The sequence below is a fragment of the Mytilus californianus genome, unplaced genomic scaffold (assembly GCF_021869535.1).
Source record: "Mytilus californianus isolate M0D057914Y unplaced genomic scaffold, xbMytCali1.0.p SCAF_2, whole genome shotgun sequence".
NCBI classification, from domain to species: Eukaryota; Metazoa; Mollusca; class Bivalvia; order Mytilida; family Mytilidae; genus Mytilus; species Mytilus californianus.
The window spans coordinates 124,531,297-124,556,427 of record NW_026262668.1 but is presented as its reverse complement, the minus strand read 5'-3'; the positions used below and the strand labels follow the sequence as shown (position 1 = coordinate 124,556,427).

Sequence of the window (25,131 nt, the reverse complement as noted above, 5' to 3'; positions counted from 1 at the left end):
CCAACATAGCCGCCTAGGCTTAAAATGGAACATAAGGGTAAAATGTAGATTTTGGCTTATATCTCTGAAACGGAAGCATTTAGAGCAAATCTGACAGAAATAAAATTGTTAATCAGGTCAAGATCTTTCTGCCCATAAATTTTCAGACGAATCAGACAACCCGTTGTTGGGTTGCTGCCCCTGAATTGGTAATTTTAAGAAAATTATGCAGTTTTTGGTTATTACCTTGAATACTATTATAAATAGAGATAAACTGTAAACAGTAATAATGTTCAGCAAACTAAGATCTACAAATATGTCAACATGACCAAACTGGTCAATTGACCCCTTAAGGTGTTATTGCCCTTTATAGTCAATTTTTAACAATTTTTCGTAAATTTTTGTAATCTTTTACAAAAATCTTCTCCTCTGAAACTACTATGACAAATTTAACCAAACTTGGACACAATCATCAATAGGGTATCTAGTTCAATAAATGTGTCCAATGACCCTGCCTGGCAACCAACATGGCCGACATGGCTAAAAATAGAACATAGGGGTAAAATGCAGTTTTTGGCTTAAATCTCTGAAACTAAAGCATTTCGAGCAAATCTGACAATAGGTAAAATGTTTATCAGGTTAAGATCTATCTGCCCTGAAATTTTCAGAGGAATCAGACAATCTATTGTTGGGTTGCTGCCCCTGAATTGGTAATTTTAAGTAAATTTTGCAGTTTTTTGTTATTATCTTGAATATTATTATAGATAGAGATAAACTGTAAACAGCAATAATCTTCAGCAAACTAAGATCTACAAATAAGTTAACATGAACAAAATTGTTAATTCCCTCCTTGCGGTAAAAAGAGTTATCGGTCCTGACAGTAGGTATAAGACATTTCCGGTTTGAAAGTTTGGGGTCGGTAATCTTTTAGATAAAAACAAACCTCTTGCCGACGTAAATGCTAAAGCGACCGTCGAGGACTTTCTCACTTTGAAAAAAAACAGATTTAGTTGTATTTCTCAGAAAATCTAATGAAAAAGTCTCTGGAAATAAGAGGGAGCTGGCTTTACGAGCCTACAATATCAATCAAATCATGCATGGGGCAGCTGTATCCACTAACGATACAAATACTAGTACCGATACAACTTTGGATGAAACCGTACCCCAGACAAATGAACTGAATACTGGTTGGACCAGTAATGAAAATCTTTACCCCAAAATAAGCTACAAAGATGTTGAATCGTATTTGATAAATAGTCACCATCGGACGGAAGATCAAGAAAATATGCAATGCTATAGGCAATTCATTAGGGGATATAACTTTTTCAAAGAAAATTATATCCACGATATTATGGTTAATTCAATTGATGGTGGATCAAAATTTTGCTATATACGTTCAAAATGCTTCCCTTCAATGAAACAGGGAACATACATTCAGTGGCTGTTAATGACAAAGGACAAGCCTTTCTTTATATCAAAAGCAAGCTGCACTTGTCCTGCTGGGTAATTTTGTTTTTAACTCGTTAACAGTTTAGTAAACTTAGATTACTTATCCTAAATATACAACTTACCTATAAAAAATACATATAAAACAAATAACATGGTATACATAATCTTTATTAAAATGAACAAATATGATGTAATTTAAAAATATCACTACAGGGAAAAGAAATCAGAACAGCAACACGGAAAAAAGTATATAGTTTGACACATTACCACCTGAACATCCAAATCAGTTAGCGGTTGAGTTGATATTTCAACAGTGTTTTCTAGAAACACTCATGTTCATATATTACTTATTCTTTACAGATCGCCTGCCAATAACTTCTCACCATGAAAACAATATTTGAATGGTTTACTCCTACTCAGTAATTGGTTATCCCCACCAGAAAACGATATAAAATTTTCAAACATTATTGAACCTGCAAGCGACTCAAAAGTTAACCGTGATCTCTAAAACGACCTGCTTAAAAATTTTCTTTTTAACGTGTATGCACTGCAATGAAACAAAAAAGAGACGTCCATAGACACGTCTAGTTCAAGATGGTTAAAAATCTAGCTTAGATATTATTGTTTCAACTTAGGATCATTTATAGAGACTTCAAATAAAATTACTTACATTTCTCGAGTTGCATAATGGTGACCTTTCGTCGAAACAGAGCAACGAAATTTGTAAAGAGACTATAGTCTTCAAAATTCTTTCACACTGCATTCCGTTTAAAACATAGCCCATAGATGTTGTTGGTAACTGTTATAAGTACTTTTTGTTTATTATTTCTATTTACACGAATAAGACGTTGACTATTAATTATTTTGCCATGCCTTTCGTAGTTTACAATACGTTGCGGGGTTGCTTATAGTTGAAGGTTGTACAGTTACTTTAAAGTTACTTACATATACAACATGTCTCAGGTGGAAAGTTGGCTTCTTTTGCAATTATAACATGACTAACCTTTTATAGGATGACATCTACATTTTAATTATAAAATTCGATCTAATTGAAATAAATCCTTTAATTGTTCTTGTTCTGATATGTCGCTCGGGTGAATAAAATTGTGTGACAATACTAACCAGATGTAGATTTATTTGTTGGAATGTGGTAGAATTGATGCGCATTTCTCCTAAAAACAGGATGTTGTTTTGTTGCAACTGTTTAAAGTAAACTCTGATAATTAAAAATGGATTAAAGGAGACATTTGCTGTGTTGTTTGTGTAATGTTTCAAGGATTTGACTTGTAAACTATAAATTTTATTAGTTTTACATTTTTTTGTACATTTTGCTGAAATAGAACGCTAGTCCTGAAGATGTGAATATAAAATTCAATCTTTTTAAGAATAGCAGTATAATTTCAACATGTTTTCAATCTTTCCGTGAAGTTTTGGGGGATCTGGACCGTGATAATTATCATGGTTGGTTGCTTAACGTCCAGTGGCAGGTTAAATGCATATAATCATCAAAAAAAAATTATTCCAGCAGCGCCTGCATACGGAGTATATTTCTCCCAATTGATACAATATTCCCGGGCTTGTATTTTCTATCATGATTTCCTTGATAGAGGATTGCTGCTCACAAGGAAGCTATTAAACCAAGAGTTCCAAATGGTGAAGTTGAAATCATCCCTTCGTAAATTTTACGGACGCCATCACGAGTTGGTTGACCGTTATGGAATAACCGTTTCACAGATGACATCAGATATGTTCCTTATGTCGTAACTACAATACCCTTCCCTTTTCACGAATGTTACCTACCAAATTAGACTATTAACCGGATTTGTAATAACATAAGCAACACGACGGGTGCCACATGTGGAGCAGGATCTGCTTACCCTTCCGGAGCACCTGAGATCACCCCCAGTTTTTGGTGGAGTTCGTGTTGCTTAGTCTTTAGTTTTCTATGTTGTGTCATCTGTACTATTGTTTGTCTGTTTGTTTTTTTTATTTTTGGCCATGGCGTTGTCAGTTTGCTTTCGATCCATGAGTTTGACTGTCCGTCTGGTATCTTTCGTCCCTCTTTTATACTAGCCCTGCTTTATACTAGACCGAAACGATCAGTCGGATTTTATGTGCTAGATCATAAGGTAACAGTTTGCAGGAAGACATGTCACCCTACCCAGGTTTATTATTAATTCTGACTCTGGGTCGACCAATTTTTGTTCTTACTCCCTAATGCTGCTAAGCGGAGAAGCAGCCAATTAAAATACAATTTCCAAGTCTTTGGTTTGACCTGGTCTTGGTTGGAACCTACGACCTCCAACACGAGGCATAGATCTGGATTGAAAAAAAAATGTAGGAGTTGAATACACAAAGCATGTATATATACAGCGTCGACTCTGTGCAAACCAATATACTGACAATTAAAAAATCTTGTTTTTTATTTTTTATTTAAAGAAACCCTTAGTTAAAATTGAAAACATACTAAATTCATTCAACTTGTAAAATATTGAAAGATGTGGTATGACTGCCAACTATGTGTTTCTCAGTTTTATCACACACCGAGACCAAAGGGAGTTAATTTAAGCAACTTAATGTCAATGAACAGCCATCAACAAGGAGCAAAAGCCCATTGCAAAGCTAGCTATGAAAGGTCCCAAAATGACAAGACTAAAGGATATTCATATTTGGTTGGTTTTTTTTACAGATTAGGTGAGGGATGCACACATATTTCTGGACTCCTTTTTACCCTTGAAGCATATGCAAATAAATTTAAAGATGTTCCATGTACCTCTAAGGACTGCAATTGGAACAAAGGTGGCAAACGAAAAAAAGAACCTCAAGTGGTGTCGGGTATCAAATTCAAAAAAATTAAATATGGCGAGGAGTCCTGCGGTGCAGCAAACAAAAAACAAATTCAACTTAAACAAACAGATGATTTCTTTACTTCTTTCACTTCCAAACTTGGTAACATAAATTTTAATCCAGTTTTATTTGATTTACTACCACCTGAGAACACAACTTATGACATTAGTGACAATTTAAATGTAACACATTTTGAGGAAGTTAGTACCTCAGAGTTTATTGAGCATGAATCTGACAAATAATAGACATTCTATCACATGTTTAATAAGAACAAATTGTTGATGAGAATTATCTTATTGATATGCTTTCTAATCTTCCATCTACCGTTAGTGATGAAACTGAGACACGCACAGTTGGACAATCAGAAAATCATTTATGGCAAACAGCAAGAAAATTCAGATTTACAAGCTCAAATTTCCATGATGTTGTAACAAGAAAGAAGGAAAATTTAGATAAATTTTTACTTAAATTTACACAGACAGATAAATACATAGACACTCCTGCTTTACGCTGGGGTCGTAAACATGAACCAATAGCTCGCAATAAATATGTAGCTTACAAATAGTTAAAACATAACGAAAAAGTAAATGTGCGCAAGTGTGGAATTTTTCTCTGTAAGAAACTTGGTTACCTAGGAGCAAGCCCTGATGGAATAGTGACAAACAAATCTGAAGCATATCAGCCATGGGTGTTAGAAATTAAATATCCCTTCAAATGGCGATTTAAAACAGTACGAGCAGCTTGTCGTGACTTTAAGGAGTTATTGCCCTTCATAGTTAATTTTTAACAATTTTTCTAAAATTTTGTAATCTTTTACAAAAATCTTCTCCACATAATCTACTGGGCCAAACAGAATTAAAATTAGCTACAATTTTCAATACAGTATCTTGATTGAAAATTGTATCCGATGACCCTGCCTTCCAACCAACATGGCCGCCATGGCTAAAAATAAAACATAGGGGTTTACTACAGAAGTTTATGGGAAATTGTAAAAAAACAATTTCAAATGGTCACAACTTGAAAACTAATTTAAATAATGATAAGGGGTCTTCGGTAACTATTGTAAGACTAGAATGGGATGACCTGCTTTAAATTTAACTACTGGGCCAAATTAAACCAGACTTGGCCTCAATCATTATTTGGGTATCTAATACTATTTATTATGATTTTATATATTTTACATGATTTCCAAAACCACAGTAGATAGAGGTGAGCGACACAGGCTCTTGAAAGTCTCTAGTTTCTATATATGTAGGACTCAGAGGTGCGATGGGGACGCTGAAGTGCGATGGTCACGTTGAAGTGCGATGGCCTGCGCCGAAGTGCGATGGTCCGTTCGCTGATGTGCGATGGTCTTTATGACGCGTGATGGCTAGTTAAAATATGCAGATCTGCAATTATTATGAGAAGCAGATTTTTTCAATAGTTAGTAGATAAATTTGCATTCGCTATTGTCTATGTATGTCCTGTGTTGCATCCTTAAAGAGAGATCGTCCTCTTTGATTTTCTGCATGTGGACATAATGCTGCGTTAACATTTTATCTTTACTTTGTTCCCCACATAAATTCCTCGTTTACCGTAATATTATAATACGAAGAGTCTGTCTGCGGACACATGTGTATTAAGAGAATTCCACGCTCCATCGCACGTAAAAAAGAACTTTTTGTAGATTAAAAAAAAAACCTCTACAAAAGGTTAACTTTCCGCCAATCACTCCCCGTTTCCCATAGTATTAAAAGTTTATAAGCCCATTATTATGGCAAATATACCTAAAAAAAACCCCAAAAACCTGCCTTTTACAAACAATTTGACCTCTTCTTCGACATGAAAAGCATCGAAAATAAAGTTTATGTAGTCCAAACCCAAAAACCTGCCTTTTACAAACAATTTGACCTCTTCTTCGACATGAAAAGCATCGAAAATAAAGTTTATGTAGTCCATCGCACTTCAGTGATACTGCCATCGCACTTCAGCGTAGCTATCAACAAGATAGCGTAACAATGCGACCATCGCACTTCAGCGTGATCAAAAACACATTTCGGCGTCAAACCATCGCACTTCAGCGTGACAACCGCGTTTGGAGTACCATTGCGGTTCAGAGTCCTACAATATATTTGCATATATATATCACTAGTATATGTGGTATAGGATAGGAAAGTTTTGATAACGATTTCATAAGGTATATTTACACCTGTGCAACAAAAATCTTTGAGTACGGGAGTTGTAACGTTAGTTTAAAGTGATTACATTATTCAATTTTAAATATATAATTCATAAACTATGATAATGATTTTTCATGTGCCACAAAATGTATCATTTAAATCATGCCAACCCTTGCACTACTGATCGGGTGGTATCCTCGAAGGCTGTGTGTTCACCGCCAGTGGTACGAACCTATTGAAAGTATCATCAAGGATTGACATTCAGTCACATTTAAGTGGCAAGCTCAAAGAAAACCGGACCTGAAATCTTGTTAACAGTCAATATCAGGGGTTGTATAAAATAACAGTAGATATGAAGCAGATCATCTACATTCAGTAGAATCCTTAATCTCAAGTTTACTAGGATATATGAGATGTAAGCACTCATTGAAATGTGGGATAAACTTAAGAACTTTGCAAGATGTTTTGTTTAATTCTATTTATCTGTTTCATATGATTACAAAAACAAGTCCGCTAGCAGTGTTGCCCAAACAGTATTAATCGCAACAGCCACTGTCAGCTGATCAATCAATCCACCAAACTCAAAGAATATGTTGTCAAGCAAAAAGTCAAGCCTTGTGATGATATCATCTTGTTGTGGGAATCAGTGTGATTCTTCACAAAGTAAGATATTGCATGAACTAAAATAAGGAATTTATATCTAGTTATTTGAAGAAAAAGCTTTGTTCAATGAGATGATGTAACTGATCTTTAAATAGTGCATTTAATTTTTTTAAAACCAAATGGATGAAAATATTTTTCTTTAGTCAGCCAAGCTATCTTGTATGTTTTTTTTAAATTTAGTACATTTATATGTTTCGGAGTTTAATGTGGCGTCCATTTCGCTGAACTAGTATACACTATTGTTTACAGGCCAGCTGAAGCCCGCCTCTGTTTGCGGGATTTTCTCGCTGCGTTGAAGACTCATTGGTGGCCTTGGGCTGTTTCTGCTCTTTGGTCGGGTTGTTGTCGCTTTGAAACATTCCCGTTTCCATTCTCAATTCTAATGAAACTGACACACTATATATATATAATATATATATATATATATAATATACAAGTCTAAATTGAAAACAACGTTCAAACCTATGATTGCGTTGGATAAAAACCGCAATTTTTATACGTGTGCATGCAAAACAAATTTCTTGTTAGAGGGGTCTAAATACAGCACAAACAACATTTTCCAAAAGACCAAAAAAGTGAAAAAGTATATTTTAACAAAACGCATTTGACTAACAGGTCGAACAACAAAAATTCTTAAACCCTGCTGACTGCCATTGGCGATTGCCAAATAAACGGATCACCGATGTAATAAATGGATCTTATTTATAAATTTAATACTAAACAGAAAACAATAAACTTGCGGAAAAGATGGTATACCGCAAACAAATGGTGTAAAGGTTTTTGTACACCATATCCGGATTTCGACAATTAATGTCTCTTCAGTGATGTTAGGAATCGAAACGGTATTTGGAAAGCCATACAATTTACCTCAATTTAGGATATCTTGAATTTTGAGGAGTCAAAATAGGATGAACGGATCATATAAACCCGAAGGCAAATATAATACAAGCCCAAACGAAAAAATATAAACAAGTCTAAATTGAAAACAACGTTCAAACCTATGATTGCGTTGGATAAATACGCAATTTTTATACGTGTGCATGTAACAAATTTCGTTGTAGAGGGGGTCGAAATACAGCACAAACAACATTTTCCACAAGACCAAAAGAGTGAAAAAATATATTTTAACAAAACGCATTTGACAAACAGGTTGAACAACTGATGTTCTTAAACCCTGCTGACTGCCATTGACGATTGTCAAATAAATTGATCACACGGTGTAACAAAATGGATCTCTATATAAATTTAATACCAAGTAGAAAACAATAAACTTACGGCAAAGATGGTAAACCACAACATGAGATGCTAATTTATTTTACACCATATCCGGATTTCGACAATTCATGTCTCTTTAGTGATGTTAGGGATCGAAAAGTATTTGAAAGGCCTTTTAATTTACCTCAATTTCGGACAGACTCTTGAATTCTAAAAAGTCAAAATAGGATGAACGGATAATATAAACCGGAGGGAAAAATATAATACAAGCCCAAACGAAATAAATATAAACGAGTCTAAATTGAAAACAACGTTCAAACCTATGATTGCGTTGGATAAAAACCGCAATTTTTATACGTGTGCATGTAACAAATTTCGTTGTAGGGGGGTCTAAATACAGCACAAACAACATTTTCCAAAAGACCAAAAGAGTGAAAAAAATATATTTTAACAAAACGCATTTGACTAACAGGTTGAACAACTGATGTTCTTAAACCCTACTGACTGCCATTGACGTCATTGACGATTGCCAAATAAATTGATCTCTATATAAATTTAATACCAAGTAGAAAACATATATATATATAAGAGATACTCTTAAGGTTTTAAAAGGATTTAATGAATTAGCTCTTTTTCTTAATAAAGTACAAGGTATGATTATATAACAGAAACTTTCTCATAATTGCTAAGGATGATTTTATAGAATAAAATTGTCAGTTAAACTTAGGTTATGATTAGTAGCTTAAACCTAAGATTGCAGGCTTTCAACAATTGGGTACGAAAATATGGTTGAGAAAACATATAGATTGACCCGAAAAAAGTTGTTGTTGGGGCCTAACTCAATGTTTATTTTTTGTGTCATTAGTGTAGAAAATATGTATTATGGATTATTATATTTATTTTCATATTCTTATCTCAACTTCAGAGTTTGTACGTAATATCTCATTTTCGGTTGGAATATTTTATATTACATAACATTTCTTAAAATTACAAATATAAAGAGCTACATTTGTCTAAATACAGTATTTTATCTCTGTTTGTTTTAGCCTATTGATTTTGACATTGTTAGTTTAGTTTTTATTCACAATATACCTTCACAATATTACATAATTTTATTTGTTAATGTTGTGTTACTTCCTTAAGTGCTTATATCCACTACCTTCATTATTATTGTTCTGCTTTATTTCGATAACAACACTGATATAATCATAAAGTTAAGTCTTAGGAAACTGTAACCATTGTTTTAATTAAATAAATGTAATCTATATATATATTACTAAAAACATGTGTTATCTGGTACGTTTTTAAGTATACTTTCTGTAATCTTCAAGTATCTAGTCATGTAAGTTATTTACCAAGTAAGTCTTTCTATATACTTGTTACTTATACTGAAAGCGAAACTTAAACAATTGTTACACAGCTTTTTAGTCGGTACTAGCTCACATTACAGCTTGCATTCTTCGCACACTTTTGGGTGATACAAATATTTACTTATATTCACATTTTTTACTAGACATCATGTAGCAAAACATCGTTTTAGTTGAGACCTTGGCTCATTTATTAATATCAATGAGAAGATATCTCAGGTTATTTTGTCACGTTTGCAGTTTTGTTTGGAATACAAGAGGTTTTAGGGTGTTAAGCAAAAAAAAGATAATTTTCATAAGACAAAGATACAGATATCTGACAGATAAATGTTCTGTTAATATTGATTCAAATGAACTATATTTGATAGATTTGTAATACATATAGAATTATAGGTTCCTACTCTTTTATGTAAAGTTAGACTTAACATGATTTGAATGTTTTGTTCATGTCCTATGCTCCAAAAAATCTTCCTTTTATGCGTTAGATCTGAATTACAGAAGCACAATCATGCGCCCAAATATCGTTATCATTTGACTTTATACCGTTATAACCGTTGACCATCAATCCCTCAGCGTGAAGGTACCATTTAAGAAGCCAGTGTTTGGTACCGGCCTGACTTCAAGGATAAAATATCTTGTTTAAAAATTATGTTAAAAAAAATTAGTTATAATTCACTGGCTAATTTTGTTTTACTTTCACTGTTTCGATACTGCTAACGGTAGATTATCAATCCCCGAGAGGGTATTATTTGACCCGCCAGTGCTTTTGTTACTTGAGTTTGATTCAACATATACATTTTATTTGTTAATTTCAATTCTAAAACAATTATTCTTTTACAATTAAGGTTGAAAATCCCTAAGAGACGTTATAGGGGTTTTCAAGCTATCCTTCAGGCGTTAATGATCGAGCATGTTATATAATGTAATATTATAGTACGCTATCCTGAAGAGGCAAACATTTGTTTTTCAGTATATATTTCACAATTAGAAAGGCTCTCATTTTTTTTTACGAAATTACAGAATTTTTCAGTATCTTCCCTCGTTTTATTTTAAACCATGATACGCCACTGAGCAGTTTCATATACAATCATAGAAATTTGATGTTTGTGTGACATCTAACTGCTACAAACCTCCAATTTCCCTAACACTCAATATCGTTGGAAATTTATCTGTTGATTTCACTCTGGCTGATGGTTCAATGCCCTCTTGGTTTTCTCTTTCCTTTCTTACTAGTTTTAAGTTGACGATTTGTTACAATAGGTAGACAAATATCAAGACATTTAGCAGAATTTCTAGTATCGTTAATGTCATGTTGACTAAGATATATGAGATGCAAGCACTCGCTGAAATGCGGAACAAATTAATCGACATCAGTATATCTTAATGGTACAGAACATGTGAAGATGTTCTTTCAAGGTTTTGTATGAATTTTCATACATATATTTATATAACTCGAATAATTTAATCCCTCTTTGTGTCCAATGGATAATGCAGCCATTGTAGAGCAGCGGAATATTACGACAGAATTATTCTGGTTAATTGGTAAAAAAAAGTCCGCCAGTGAGAGTTGCACACTAAGTACCGTTTTTAATATCGACTGTTCGTTGAAATAACAATCCTCCAAACTCTACATACATGTTGTTTATAATTTTTAAGAATCCGCAACCGGATAGAATCAAATTGAGTAGACCTCATCACAATAGTTTGAAGATAATTTTTCGCTGTAAAAAAAAAGTTTAGTGAGAATCATAGTGCACGACTAGTGGAGCATCAAGACGAAGAACGTTCTTTCTACGGATTATTGCATATAGATATAAGAAGATGTGGTATGAGTGCCAATGAGACAACTCTCCATCCAAGTCACAATTTGTAAAAGTAAACCATTTTAGGTCAAAGTATGGCCTTCAACACGGAGCCTTGGCTCACACCGAACAGCAAGCTATAAAGGGCCCCAAAAATTACTAGTGTAAAACCATTTAAACAGGAAAACCAACGGTCTAATCTATATAAAAAACGAGAAACGATAAACACTTATGAACCACATCAACAAACGACAACCACTGAACATCAGGTTCTTGACTTAGAACAGGTGCAAACAAATGCAGCGGGTTTAAACGTTTTAACAGGCGCCAACCTTCACCCTAACCTGAAACAGTGGTATAACATTACAACATAAAAAGACACACAGTAAAATATCAGTTGAAATGGCTTAACTCGATAAAAAAAACATTACACAAAATCAAGTAAATATACACTGAACGAATAAGTTTGATCTATGACACAATATAAATAAAAAAGATGTTTCAATGTCAAAAAGACAACTTTAACCTAGACAAAATGGCGTTCATGTACATGGTGTGATGCTTTGTCTGCTTAAACAACAACACATTTGTCGCGAAGAGAACATTAAGCACCAACAACCGCAGGCTTCTTTAAAGGTCTCATTTTACTTTGTAGGGTTTGAATGCATGACAAAAAACCATTGGACAATTCAGAATAAAATGTCTAGTTGTAATTATTCAGGCTCGTGCGCTTAGTCCATCTTCTAGCAGTATCCTCAATCAGTAATCTGAAGTTCTTTTTTCTATTGGTGGCCTTGGTAATTTGATGTATCGTCTCTTTGGCTGATAATTCCCTGAATTGTTCATTCTTTACATTGTTTAATTCATATTCAATTCATTTAAAGCATGACTATCATTAATATGGGCACGATAACCCTGAGAAATTAGAAGAATTTGATAGCATGTTCTTGATTTTTAAAGAGTCAAACCTTTTGGGATACAAAAAAGTCCCTTAAACGAAACAGTAGCTCAATTTGAATTATTGAAAAGTGTTTTTTTTTAAATCGTCGTTATCTAATCCACAGTAGACTACTCCATAAATTTTGCCGTGTCATACTGATACTATTTGTACGCCTAGAATAAATCTCTACCTTTAAACTTCCGTATGCAAAAATAGTTATATTTTTGGTAATTTTATTGTGATCTTTATTTACACTAGCAACGGTTGATGTCATCACAGTTTTCGATTTGATTCAGTTGATCAAAATACATTGCAAAAAAGTATACAACTGCATCGGTAAGTTTCTATTTTAATCATTGTCTCGCTTGCAAACTTTCGTCGCAAAAGCGACACAAAGCGATCCTTCATTTCGTCGTCGTCATGTCATTATAAGTTATATGGTTTGCTACTGACCCCCTACGGATCCATAGAGGGTTAGTAAAATCCATAGGGGGTGAGGCCGTAGGCCGAGTCCCTACGTCACATGTTGTTTGAAACGGGAGATAACTTTAATTAATGTACTGATATTGTATACTGATCAACGGGGGACAACTCCCAAATAATTACTTGAATCGATAAGGTATTGCGTTTAAAATACCGTTCTGAAAATTGCAAGCGGCACATCAGTCATCTATCGCCGCCATGACACCCCCTATGAAATCTACTGACCCTCTACGGGCCCATAGGGGGTCACCACGTGACGGCGTTAAACCAATCACAATGTGACTATTTACTCGAGGTGCGATAACGTTATTAATCCTTCATGGAAGCGATACTATATTTCGTCGTCGTCGTGTCGTCGTAGCATCAAAATTTAGGTTCGGTCTATAGTGAAAGTTTCTTAGACTTCATTAACTTTGTTAAACCTTCATGTAATTTTACGAAACTTGGACATAAGATTCTACATCATCAAAAACAGTATCCGGACGAAAATGTCCTAATATGTTTTCAGTTTTTCCTCTATTTAGCATCTATACTATTAAACGAGAAGACCTCATTTTGTGTGTCGCTTCTCTTCCTTCCACAATAAATTAATCATCATGCTTCTGTGTCCTATACGTACCATGCATAGACGCATTTGTCATCCTTGCTTATGGTTATTAAGTTTGGGTTATTTTGCGGGGTGAAAAACGAAAATAAGCGTCCGGATATTGTTTCCGTCATCAGACAGACTTTTAAGTCATAGACAAGACTTCCGTTTATACATAAAATACTTGGTTGACAGGACCATTATTTCGCGTTTTTCTGTATTCTATGATCATACATGTATACGTATACTATACTAATATGATCATGTATACGTATACTATAAGATAGTAAACTTTGAATTGAAAGTAAATAGTAAATACACTTTATTTATAGTATGTGTTTGTTCATAGTGTATAGAAAACGCCATAATAATTGAAATTAACAGAAAACAAAAATAACGGAATTTGGAAAAAGGGGGAGGGTTACAAATTGTCCTGTCCCCACGTACCAATGACTTTTGATAGCTTTTCTGAAATTCTCCAGTCATAAAATCTTTTACAAAAATTCATCCTACAACAGTTTACATTCTTTCAACCACTCTCTAAATGCCCGCGATTTCGCGGGTGTGTTCTAGTTTAGTTTTATTTTTGCAGTTGACATTTACATACAGTGTAGTTAAAGTTTTTTTATACATCAAATTCTTTAATCAACCTTCATGGAATTTGATGAAATTTGGAAAGAAGTTTATTTGCGATTAAAAGACAGTTTCCAGAACCCAATCTTGAAAATAACTTTTTTCAGATTTCTGTAGTTTACTGAAAGTTAGACTTTTACATGTAGTTAAAGTTTTTTAAACATAGATAACCTTTTTAAACCATATGGGATTACTGGAAACTTTTAATTCCTAACCAGTTAAAATAAAAGTTTTATCTCTTAGACTAATTTACTACATATTGCTAGTAAATAAACGAACAAAATGGAAAAGAAAGTATGTAATGATATCAAAACTTGAATATTTTGTCAAAACTTAATGGAATTTTCAAAACATGTACAGAAACTTCTTTTCTATTACACTGAACAAAAAATCAGGTATCATTTTTCATTTTTTCTGTACTTTCCTCATAAAGCGGCTTAATTTTTGCAGTCAACATTAAGTATATGAAAGCTTTGAATAACTTTGTCAAACATTCATGGAATTTACAAAACTTAGACAAAAGCTTCTTCGTTATCAAGTTATAGCAAACATAGAAGAATTTTTATTTTTTTTATTTTTGTTTTCTGTATTCTACTGATAAATATACTTTTTATATGTTTACTGAATATATAACTGCCGACACAGGCGTCTTAAACAATGAGGGCCAGTATGTGATTTAAGATTTTAGACATCAATTACTTTGTCAAACTCTTGATGAATTTTATGAAACTTGGGCGGAAGCTTTTTCATGATCCAGAGATACCAAATGTTTATATAATTAAGTTTTCATTTTCCGTATTTTACTGATAAATGGACTTGGTCTTTCTCAGTTGCCTATCCGATAAAGTCAAATGTTAAAGTTTTTTAACACCGATAACGTTATCAAACTTTCATGAAATGTTACGAAACTTGGACAAAAGCTTCTACATAATCAAGAGACAGCACCCTGTACTAAATGTATCTTTGTTATTTTTTCTAAATGTTACTGATCCATTTAATTACATGTAGTTGAACTTGAATGACAGTTTGATATTATCAATAGTTAAAACGCACAACTGGTGCTTGAAGTCAATAATATTATCTTTGATTAATCACACACACATATATATATATTTATATATATATAAGTCTAAATTGAAAACAACGTTCAAACCTATGATTGCGTTGGATAAAAACCTCAATTTTTATACGTATGCATGCAAAACAAATTGCTTGGTAGAGGGGTCTAAATACAGCACAAACCACATTTTCCAAAAGACCAAAAAAGTGAAAAAGTATATTTTAACAAAACGCATTTGACTAACATGTCGAACAACGGATATTCTTAAACCCTGCTGACTGCCATTGGCGATTGCCAAATAAACGGATCACAAGATGTAACAAAATGGATCTTTATTATTAATTTAATACCAAACAGAAAACAATAAACTTGCGGAGAAGATGGTATACCGCACTCATGAGGTGCAAAAATTTGTACACCATATCCAGATTTCGACAATTAATGTTCCTTCAGTGATGTTAGGAATCGAAACGGTATTTGGAAGGCCATATAATTTACATCAATGTAGGATAGACTCTTGAATTTTGAAGAGTCGAAATAGGATAAACGGATCATATAAACCCGAAGGCAAATATAATACAAGCCCAAACGAAAAAATATAAACAAGTCTAAATTGAAAACAACGTTCAAACCTATGATTGCGTTGGATAAAAACCGCAATTTTTATACGTGTGCATGCAAAACAAATTTCTTGGTAGAGGGGTCTAAATACAGCACAAACAACATTTTCTAAAAGACCAAAAAAGTGAAAAAGTATATTTAAACAAAACGCATTTGACTAACAGGTCGAACAACGGATGTTCTTAAACCCTGCTGACTGCCATTGGCGATTGCCAAATAAACAGATCACAAGATGTAGACCTGTTAGTCAAATGCGTTTTACAACTAATTTACATTCAACCTGGGAACAGTATATCTGTTAATATATATATGTTCGTGATTTAACCAGAAAAAATAAAAGAAAAGAACAGGGCGAATTGGTAACAGGGCGAAAGGACCCAGAGCGAACAAGTTCTAGTGTGAACAGACCAGGATTCCCTTCCCACCACCTACCTAGAATAGCAAATGGTCCTCCCCCTATGCATAGACATATATTAATACTAGCCTAATAGTCATTATACATGTTATATTAATGCCCTAAGAAACTGTACATTGAATTTTTAAAAAGTAAAGTCATGATGAGTTTAAACCAACACGGCAAACCAGAAATTAAGAATCACGAGCCCTAAAAATGACACATGCCTTTAACAAAATTACCCCCCCCCCCCTTTTTAAAAAAAGAAACCAAAACAAAACACATAACGATAACTGTATGAACGAAAGGAAACTTATGAAAAAAAAAAAACCCCGATAGCTTTTCTATGGCCTATTCAGATTAGCTGTTCATTAAAAACTCATCGGCCGGTAACATACTAACAATATTCACGAAATAAATATGGATCAACGAAGTACGATATCAACAAATCAAATACACCTTATCGCTATTTGTCCGCCATTACTGAACATCACACAAGTTCCCGTAAAATTTTGACGTCATAATAGAAAATATTTGACGCCACAATGGAAAAGTGATTGTTGTATGACGTCAAAAGTTCGAGCGGGACAGATTCTCGGGTCAAGCGGTAATAGCGATAAGGTGTATTATCCCATGATGATGTAGGCCTAAAACTGTAAGTTTACCAAGCTCGGCCTATTTTGGTATAACGTTGATAAGAATTCAACATATCGCATGACTTCTTTGGCATTCAGATAAACAAAATTGCTACAAACTTAAAGAAGTAAAGAATCCAATTTTTAATGACATTTACGTTGACATTTTCGGCGCCGGAAATTGACAACGTTGGTCTATATACTGACACAACATCGGTTGAGGTCGATTCCGGCAATTATGCTTCAAAAAATCTCTAGCAGTTAGAATTTTTTGATGTCTTAAAATATATTTGTTATGTTTCAGTAAATTTTAGTGGATGATTATTTTTGAGAGAAGAATAGCTATCGTGATCTTCAGAAACAATGTTTAAGGAGGACCACGCCCCCATAGTGGGAACATACAAAATAAAGATGACCGTTCTCCATTTCTACTCGATAGAAGTGCCTAATTTTTTCATAACATATACATTATGTACCAAAGATAATTATATGAAAGTATAAAAAAAAATCGAGGCGGAGATTTTTTAGAAACAGCTAATAAATATAGCAGACCAATTGACGTAATAGAAAAAAAGACGAAAATGGCGCCTTCTTCAATTTCGAAAAAAATCTATTATTTTACAATTTTTTGACACATATTGTTATTTTTAAAGGGGTTTAATATCTATTGATTCACTTTTCCATGAGAATTGAATGGATATTTACTTTAAAAACAGAAACTCTTCCAATTTCTAAATCTACCGACCATGCAAGGAAAAACCTATAAAAAATTGAGACCCCTACATTAAAATGGGAACAAATTTTTGCCCTGGCTTGAACACTCATGTTCTTTACGAATTTCGATGCCAAAAATTAGCGAGAATATGATGTAAATTTTTTTAGAAAATCGAAGGATAGGTATTTTTTTCCCTATTTTAATATAGCCATTTTATCCTACAGTGCAGAAAATCAAAATCCGAAATTCTATGTTCAGATATAAAAAAAATGAGATTTCCTTTTATTTTAATGTTCAAAAATGAAAATAATATGTAAATTCATATATTTTTCTCATATAGATTTGCTTACAATCAACGGTATTTATCGTCGGAACTTTGCCGCAAACGAACGAAAAAAAATACAAAAGCGTGCCATTTTTCAGTTGACGTCGGCCGACGCAAAATAGTCCAATTTTCGGCGTAGGACTACTTAGCGCCGCCGAATCACATTTTGGTCAAAAAGGCACATCCGGTTGTCCTACTGACCGGCTACGTCATCTTATCTTTTGATAGTAACAAGTAAACGTCAAACTGTAAAGCTGTTGTTTATTTTATTAGAGTTAGATAGTCCCCACAATTATATGTATATATAATTATAATGAAATGATATGGAACGCTAAAACTGTCTTGTTATGTCCATTTTCATTATATGATGTGCATTTATCATTATATGATGTGATTTTATCTTTATATGATTTGCACTTGTCTTCATATGATTTGCACTTGTCTTCAGATGATGTGCAAACACCTTTATATGGTATCCAATCCAGTTGACACTATATGATGTGCAAATATCATTATATGATTTGCAACTATACCTATGTGATGTGCAAAGATCCTTATACGATGTGCAAACATATTTATATGATGTGCAAATATACTTATATGATGTGCAACTATACCTATGTGATGTGCAAAGATCCTTATACGATGTGCAAACATATTTATATGATGTGCAAATATACTTATATGATGTGCAAATGTACTTATATTATGTATAAAGATCCTTATATGATGTGCAAATATACTTATATGATGTGCAAATATCCTTATATGATGTGCATTTTCCCTTTTATTATGTTCAAACACCTTTATATGATGTGGTTGTGTCATTATATTATGTGCTTGTAACATTATATGATGTGGGTCGCTTAACTTCATTATGTGATGTCAAAACGTCCTTATATGATGTGCTTTCACCGTTGTTATGGTCAATAAACATGATTTCGATTAGAACGATATTTGTCTACGTCATAACTGATTCCGATTTGCTTCTCCGAAATTACTATGAACCCGGCTCAAATCTGTAGCAATCGTTTGAAAATGGATGAGATTTTAAAAGCCTTAAACCTGAGCACGTTGGGAACTCGTTTTAAAGATGAAAACTCACACCTGGTTTAATCGATGGGTCTACAATAATGAACATACAGTTGAAGTGGTTGAATTATGGGTCCTCGACTGTGTACTGAGAGCCCGGAGTTTAAATATTTGAGGGGCCTTGGTGGCCGAGTGGTCTAAGTAGTCCAACTACTGTATCACTGGCCAGTCAACACTGAGGTTGTGAGTTCGAATCCCGCACGGGCAGGTGCACTCGACTCTAATCTTAGTTGACTGGGATTGTCAGTTTTCCTACCGAAGGTCGGTGGTTCTCTCCGAGCACTCCGGCTTCCTCCACCAATAAAAACTGACCGCCTCGAAATAACACAAGTGTTGAAAGTGGTGTTAAATACCAATCAATCAATCAATCAATCAATCAATCAATCAAATATTTGATCTACCAGAGGATATTCTGCATTTTTTTTAATGCTAGTTTACTGTTTCTGATATAGCATCTCCAGCCTCGTTTCAGCTTCCGAAAGCGCAATTTATGGAAAAAAGTCAGACAGTGCATTTTTTAAAAACAAAAATTAACGTTTCAAACATTTCGGGGGAAGATTTATATCCATAAATACAGGATCTAGTTGAAGAAATTCTTTGCTGTGGCGAAACTATGATAAAACAATTTAAGTGCAAAAGCAGCTATACCGTTATTATTTATTCCCTCTTTTGAAGTATTTCATAACAATAGCCATAAAATTTTCTACTCATGTATAATTATACCAGTATGGATGAAAGAAGACATTAGATGAACTTCAAATCGGTGCATAATAGTTACACACAGCTTTTTATTACGTTTGCGCGCAACACAAAAGATTTCGGGGGAAACCGCTCATATATCCACCTCTAGACTCAAGGCATCGAACTGTAAACAGGGCTAAGGTACCAATCATTCATCATTTTTTGGGGGCCGTGTCTTTTTTCTAAATATTTGATTCCAAATTTCTTGAAAAAAAAAATTATTTGTTTCAGAAGGGAAGCAAAAAATAAAATTAGTTTGTTTCCATTGAAAATGTCTTTCCTATTTAGAGGCAGTTACTTCTATAAGAAGTTGATTCACATATTTCAAGTATATTCTTTTTTTTGTAAATTGTGCCTTGGTGATCATTTTAGCTTTTAAAGTTTCTCTTTGTCTGTTACTTTCCTCAAGATATTAGTAAAAAAAGACGCAAACATGGACAAAAGTCGGACATTATAAGGGCGATAAGTCCGGTAACGGATCGGTAATTTGTATTCTGAAAGTTAGGATGAGAGGGAATTAAGGGGGGCCTTGAAAATGTTTTGGAATGAAAGGTAGGGTATCCAGTTTTAACATCCTCAATTCTCAATCTTTAATAATTACGAAACCCTGTTGGTCTTGAGATGTAAAGTCCGGCGCTGGAGATGTAAAGGAAATACATCTCAAGCACTTGACTTTAAATCTACAGCGCTAGATTTTACATCTCAAGCGCTTTACTTAAAAAAAAACTCTTATCTGTATGAGATCAACAGGGCTCCGTAACTTTAGATTATTTTTTAAATTTCATTATTGTTTTATTTTCTCCCTTTTTTCAATGTAAACAAAACTAGGTTTTTTGCTTCCCATTTAATGAATAATGTCTTTTTCAAGACATTTGGAATCAAACAATTTAAAAAATGCATGCCCCTACCCCCTCCCCGCCCCAAAAAAGAAGAAGATGAACGGTCGGTTCCTAAACCCTTTTTACAGTTCGGTGCCTTGAGCCTGGGTGCGTATGAGCGACTTCCCACGAAATTAAAGTTCCAAAGACCTCTGGATGTTTGATGAAGATCCTTTCAGGTTGTGGGTGGCTGTTTAGTTGAAACTGTAATAAAAGTGTTAGCAAACGTAATAAAAAACTGCGCGCAAACGTAATGATTTTTACGCTCAAATGTAATGCTCCGAGTTGAAGTTCATCCCATGTCTCCTTTCATCCATTATGCATGCGTAGACCATTATGGCTAATGTTATAAGATATTTCAAATCAAAAATGACTGCGATTTTAATTGGTATAGGAAATGAATTAAAATAAAGTGACCATTCAAAATGAGGGAATAAATATAACCGTATAGCTCTTTTGCACTAAAAGTTGTTTTATCCAAATTTTCGCCACAGCGGAGAAATTCTTCGACTATATCTCCTGTATAAATGGATCTAAATCTTCCTCTGAAGTTTTTGAAACGTCGATTTTTGTTATAGAAGAGGGACGAAAGATACCAGAGGGACAGTCAAACTCATAGATCGAAAACAAACTGACAAAGCCATGGCCTAAAATAAAAAGACAAACAGACAAATAATAGTACAGATGACACAAAATAGAAAACTAAAGACTAAGCAACACGAACCCCACCAAAAACTGGGGGTGATCTCAGATGCTCCGGAAGGGTTAGCAGATCCTGCTCCACATGTGGCACCCGTCGTGTTGCTTATGTTATTACAAATCCGGTAAATAGTCTAATTCGGTAAGTCACATTCGTGAAAAGGGAAGGATATTGTAGTTACGACATAAGGAACATATCCGATATCATCTGTGAAACGGTTATTCCATAACGGTCAATCAACTCGTGATGGCGTCCGTAAAATTTACGAAGGGATGATTTCAACTTCACCATTTGGAACTCTTGGCTTAATAGCTTCCTTGTGAGCAGCAATCCTCTATCAAGGAAATCATGATAGGAAACACAAGCCCGGGAATATCGTATCAATTGTGAGATATATACTCCGTATGCAGGCGCTGCTGCATTGAAATACATTGTCTCATTTTTTTCTATAAATTGCACTTTCGGAAGCTGATACGAGGCTGGAGCTGCTATATCAAAAACTGTAAATTGACATTAAAAAAAAATCGCATAATATCCTCTGGTAGATCAAATATTTGAACTCAGGGTGCTCAGTACACAGTCGAGGACTCATAAATTAATCACTCTAACCGTATTTTATTATTGTATACCCATCGATTAAACCTAAACTTTGCAATTCTTATTTTGACAATTTTCAAACAATATCAGGTGTGATTTTTGATCTTTAAATCGAGATACCAACGTGCGAATGTAAAACGCTTTTAAAATCTAATCCATTTTTCAAGCGATAGCTACAGATGTGAGCTGGGTTCATAGTCATTCCGGAGAAGCAGATCGGAATCAGTTATGACGTAGACAGTAATCGTTTTAATCGTAATCATGTTTATTGACCATAACAACGATGAAAGCACATCATATAAGGATGTTTTGACATCACATAATGAAGTGAACCGAACCACATCATATAATGTAACAAGCACATAATATAATGACACAACCACATCATAAAAAGATGTTTGCACATAGTATAAGGGAGAATGCACATCATATTAGGATATTTGCACATCATATAAGTATATTTTCACATCATATAAGTATATTTGCACATTATATAAGGATCTTTGCACACCATATAGATATATTTGCACATCATATAAATACATTTGCACATCATACAAGTATTGTGTACATCATTTAAGGATATTTGCACATCATAAAAGGATCTTTGCACATCATAGGAGTATATTTGTACATCATATAAGTATATTTGCACATCATAAAATTATACTTACACATCATATAAGTATGTTTGCACACCATATAAAGGTAAAATCACATCATATAATGACAAATGTACATCATATAATGAAAATGGACATACCAAGACAGTTTTGGCCTTCCATAAAATGAAATTACTATCACTTTCACTATCATAATAGAAATTACTCATGTGTTAGACCATATTCTTCACAAAGATTTTCTTTCTCTATAGTTTCAGTTAAAACAAAATATGATCCAAAGCTTATGACATTTCACACACTAAAGCTAATAGACATGCAGCAGGTCAAAGATTTAAAAAAAAACGGACTAAACAGAGCACATGGAATAGCGATAACATGAAATTCTTACAATACTGACATTTGTTTCAACAGTCTTTTCTTAAATTTCGACAAAATCCTTTTACTTATAAAAATACCAAATATTGAATACATAATCATATTGCTATTACAATCAATAGGGTATGAAGATTGTACGTAATAATTTGTGTACTTGTAATTTCTTTTCATATAGATTCTAAATGGCCTCCATGACAAATCATCTTTGTGGTATTTGCCAGAGTTTATCAAAAGCGACTCCTGCCTCGAAATGGTGCAATGACTGTGACGAAGCATTATGCATAAACTGCAATATACACCATGCCGTTGCTAAAGCTACTAAAAAGCACATAGTAGCTGATATTGAGATACCAAAATTTGTTTTGAATCTTGATCAGAAATCAAAATGTAGCGTTCATAAAATTCCGTATGAACTTTTCTGTGGAACCCACGAATCTCCATGTTGCATTAATTGTTTAAAAACAAATCACAAAACATGCACGGGATTTGAATCCATTGACGAACGTGTCAAAAGAGAATTTCCAGCCATAGGAAATTTGTTGGATGATCTAATTGAACGGCTAAAGACTATTGAAACGTTTTATGAAAATCTTTACGAGGAAAAAGAAATAGATATGAATGAAATTAAAAATAGTTATAAAAAGTATGTGAAAGATATTAAAAAAGTTAGGAATGAGGTGAATAAAGTTCTGGAAGAACTTGAAAATGATCTTCTTAACAAACTTGACGCAATTACTAGCACACATGAAACATCGATTAAACAATTATGTCTTGAGATTCAATCAAACAAGAAGAAGACAGAAGAATTATTGCAGGGAGTTTTGACACTTAAAAACCATGGGTTAAATACACATGCCTTTATTGGAAAAAATGAAATACAAGAAAAAGTTAGTAACGAAGTAACCAATGTAGAAGACTTCATAAAAAAGAAGAAATTAAACCGTCATAAAATTATTCTTACAATTGATAAAAAGGTGCAGGAGATAACATCAGATCTTCAGGTATTTGGTGAAATAAAACATAGTGTTTTACCAAGTGCAGTAACTTGTCTAGTAGAGAAACAAGCACAAAGGCCAGTATTTGACAGACAGAAATTGATATTGAAAAAAGAACTAACGGTGCCGTACGAAAAGTCACAAAACGTTGAAGGGTGTGCCATTTTACCAAATGGCAAATTTGTATGCTTGTATATTCCTCATTATGCATCTACTGACAAAGAAGCAAACGAAGGTGAACTTGTTCTTTTCAATAACAATGGTTCAATTAACTGTTCAATCCCAGTCTCCTCTTGGTGCTTTGATGTTGCATGTATTACCGACAAGAGAGTAGCAGTTACATCTACTAAACATCCACAAATAATCATCGTGTCCTTAGAGTACAAAAGGGTACAAAAAACAATACCTACTGAAAATATATGCTACGGTATTACCTACTTCAAACAAAGATTATACAGTTACGGGAACAATGAAATTCAGATTCGGAGTTTATATAAAGACGACATGAAAAGTGTAAATGTACAAAAACATAGGTCAACAGGTCTCGGTGACTATGGTTTTATAGCGGTAGGCGAAAATAGAATATATCTTACAAGAGGTCTTGATACCATATCGTGTTATAATACTACAGGGGCACTTCTTTGGGAGTGGACGAACCAGAATCTAAAATTTGTCCGTGGTATCACGCTTGACAACAATGCCAACTTACTTGCTATAGGTAGAGATTCGAATAGTATTGTTGTTTTATCTCCAGATGGAAAACAATTATGCGAGACACTTGAACCCGAGAACATGGCCTACCCAAAGGCAATAGATTTTGACCAGATGGATCAAAAACTACTGATTTGTGATGAGAAAGGAGGGGCTAAATTGTTTTCAATTAAGTATAAACAGTAACACAGAACAAGAATATAGAAATTAACATTATCATCAGTTACAGTACGTTATTGTAGTTTTCATCATACTATTTTTGACTGTCTGTATGTGATCTGTATGTCAAAAACATAGCTCTAACATAACGCCCACCAAAGTTTGGTCACTGTCGATCTTTCCACTTCCTTGTTACAATAAATCCTACTGTTTAGCTCATCTGGCCCATAGTGCCAGTGTAACATTTTGTCATCACTTGGTGTCCGTCCTCTGTCGTCGTCCATTAAATGTTACAAAGATCATCTACTCTGATGAAAGTACTGGGCCACATTTAACCTAACTTGGCCACATTCATCATTCAGATACCTAGTTTAAAAAATGTGT

General features: G+C 33.8%; 1 protein-coding gene and 1 pseudogene across 1 annotated transcript; both read left to right on the top strand.

Annotated features, from left to right (window-relative positions):
• The first annotated feature begins 24 nt into the window (after positions 1-24).
• Positions 25-17,150, top strand: LOC127727794 (uncharacterized; annotated as a pseudogene).
• On the top strand, positions 12,669-24,804 carry LOC127730902 (uncharacterized). The gene is made up of 2 exons (XM_052239511.1): positions 12,669-12,760; positions 23,058-24,804. The coding sequence occupies exon 2, from the start codon at positions 23,065-23,067 to the stop codon at positions 24,772-24,774; it is 1,710 nt and encodes a 569-aa protein (XP_052095471.1). The 5' UTR covers positions 12,669-12,760; positions 23,058-23,064; the 3' UTR covers positions 24,775-24,804.
• The last annotated feature ends 327 nt before the right edge of the window (positions 24,805-25,131 follow it).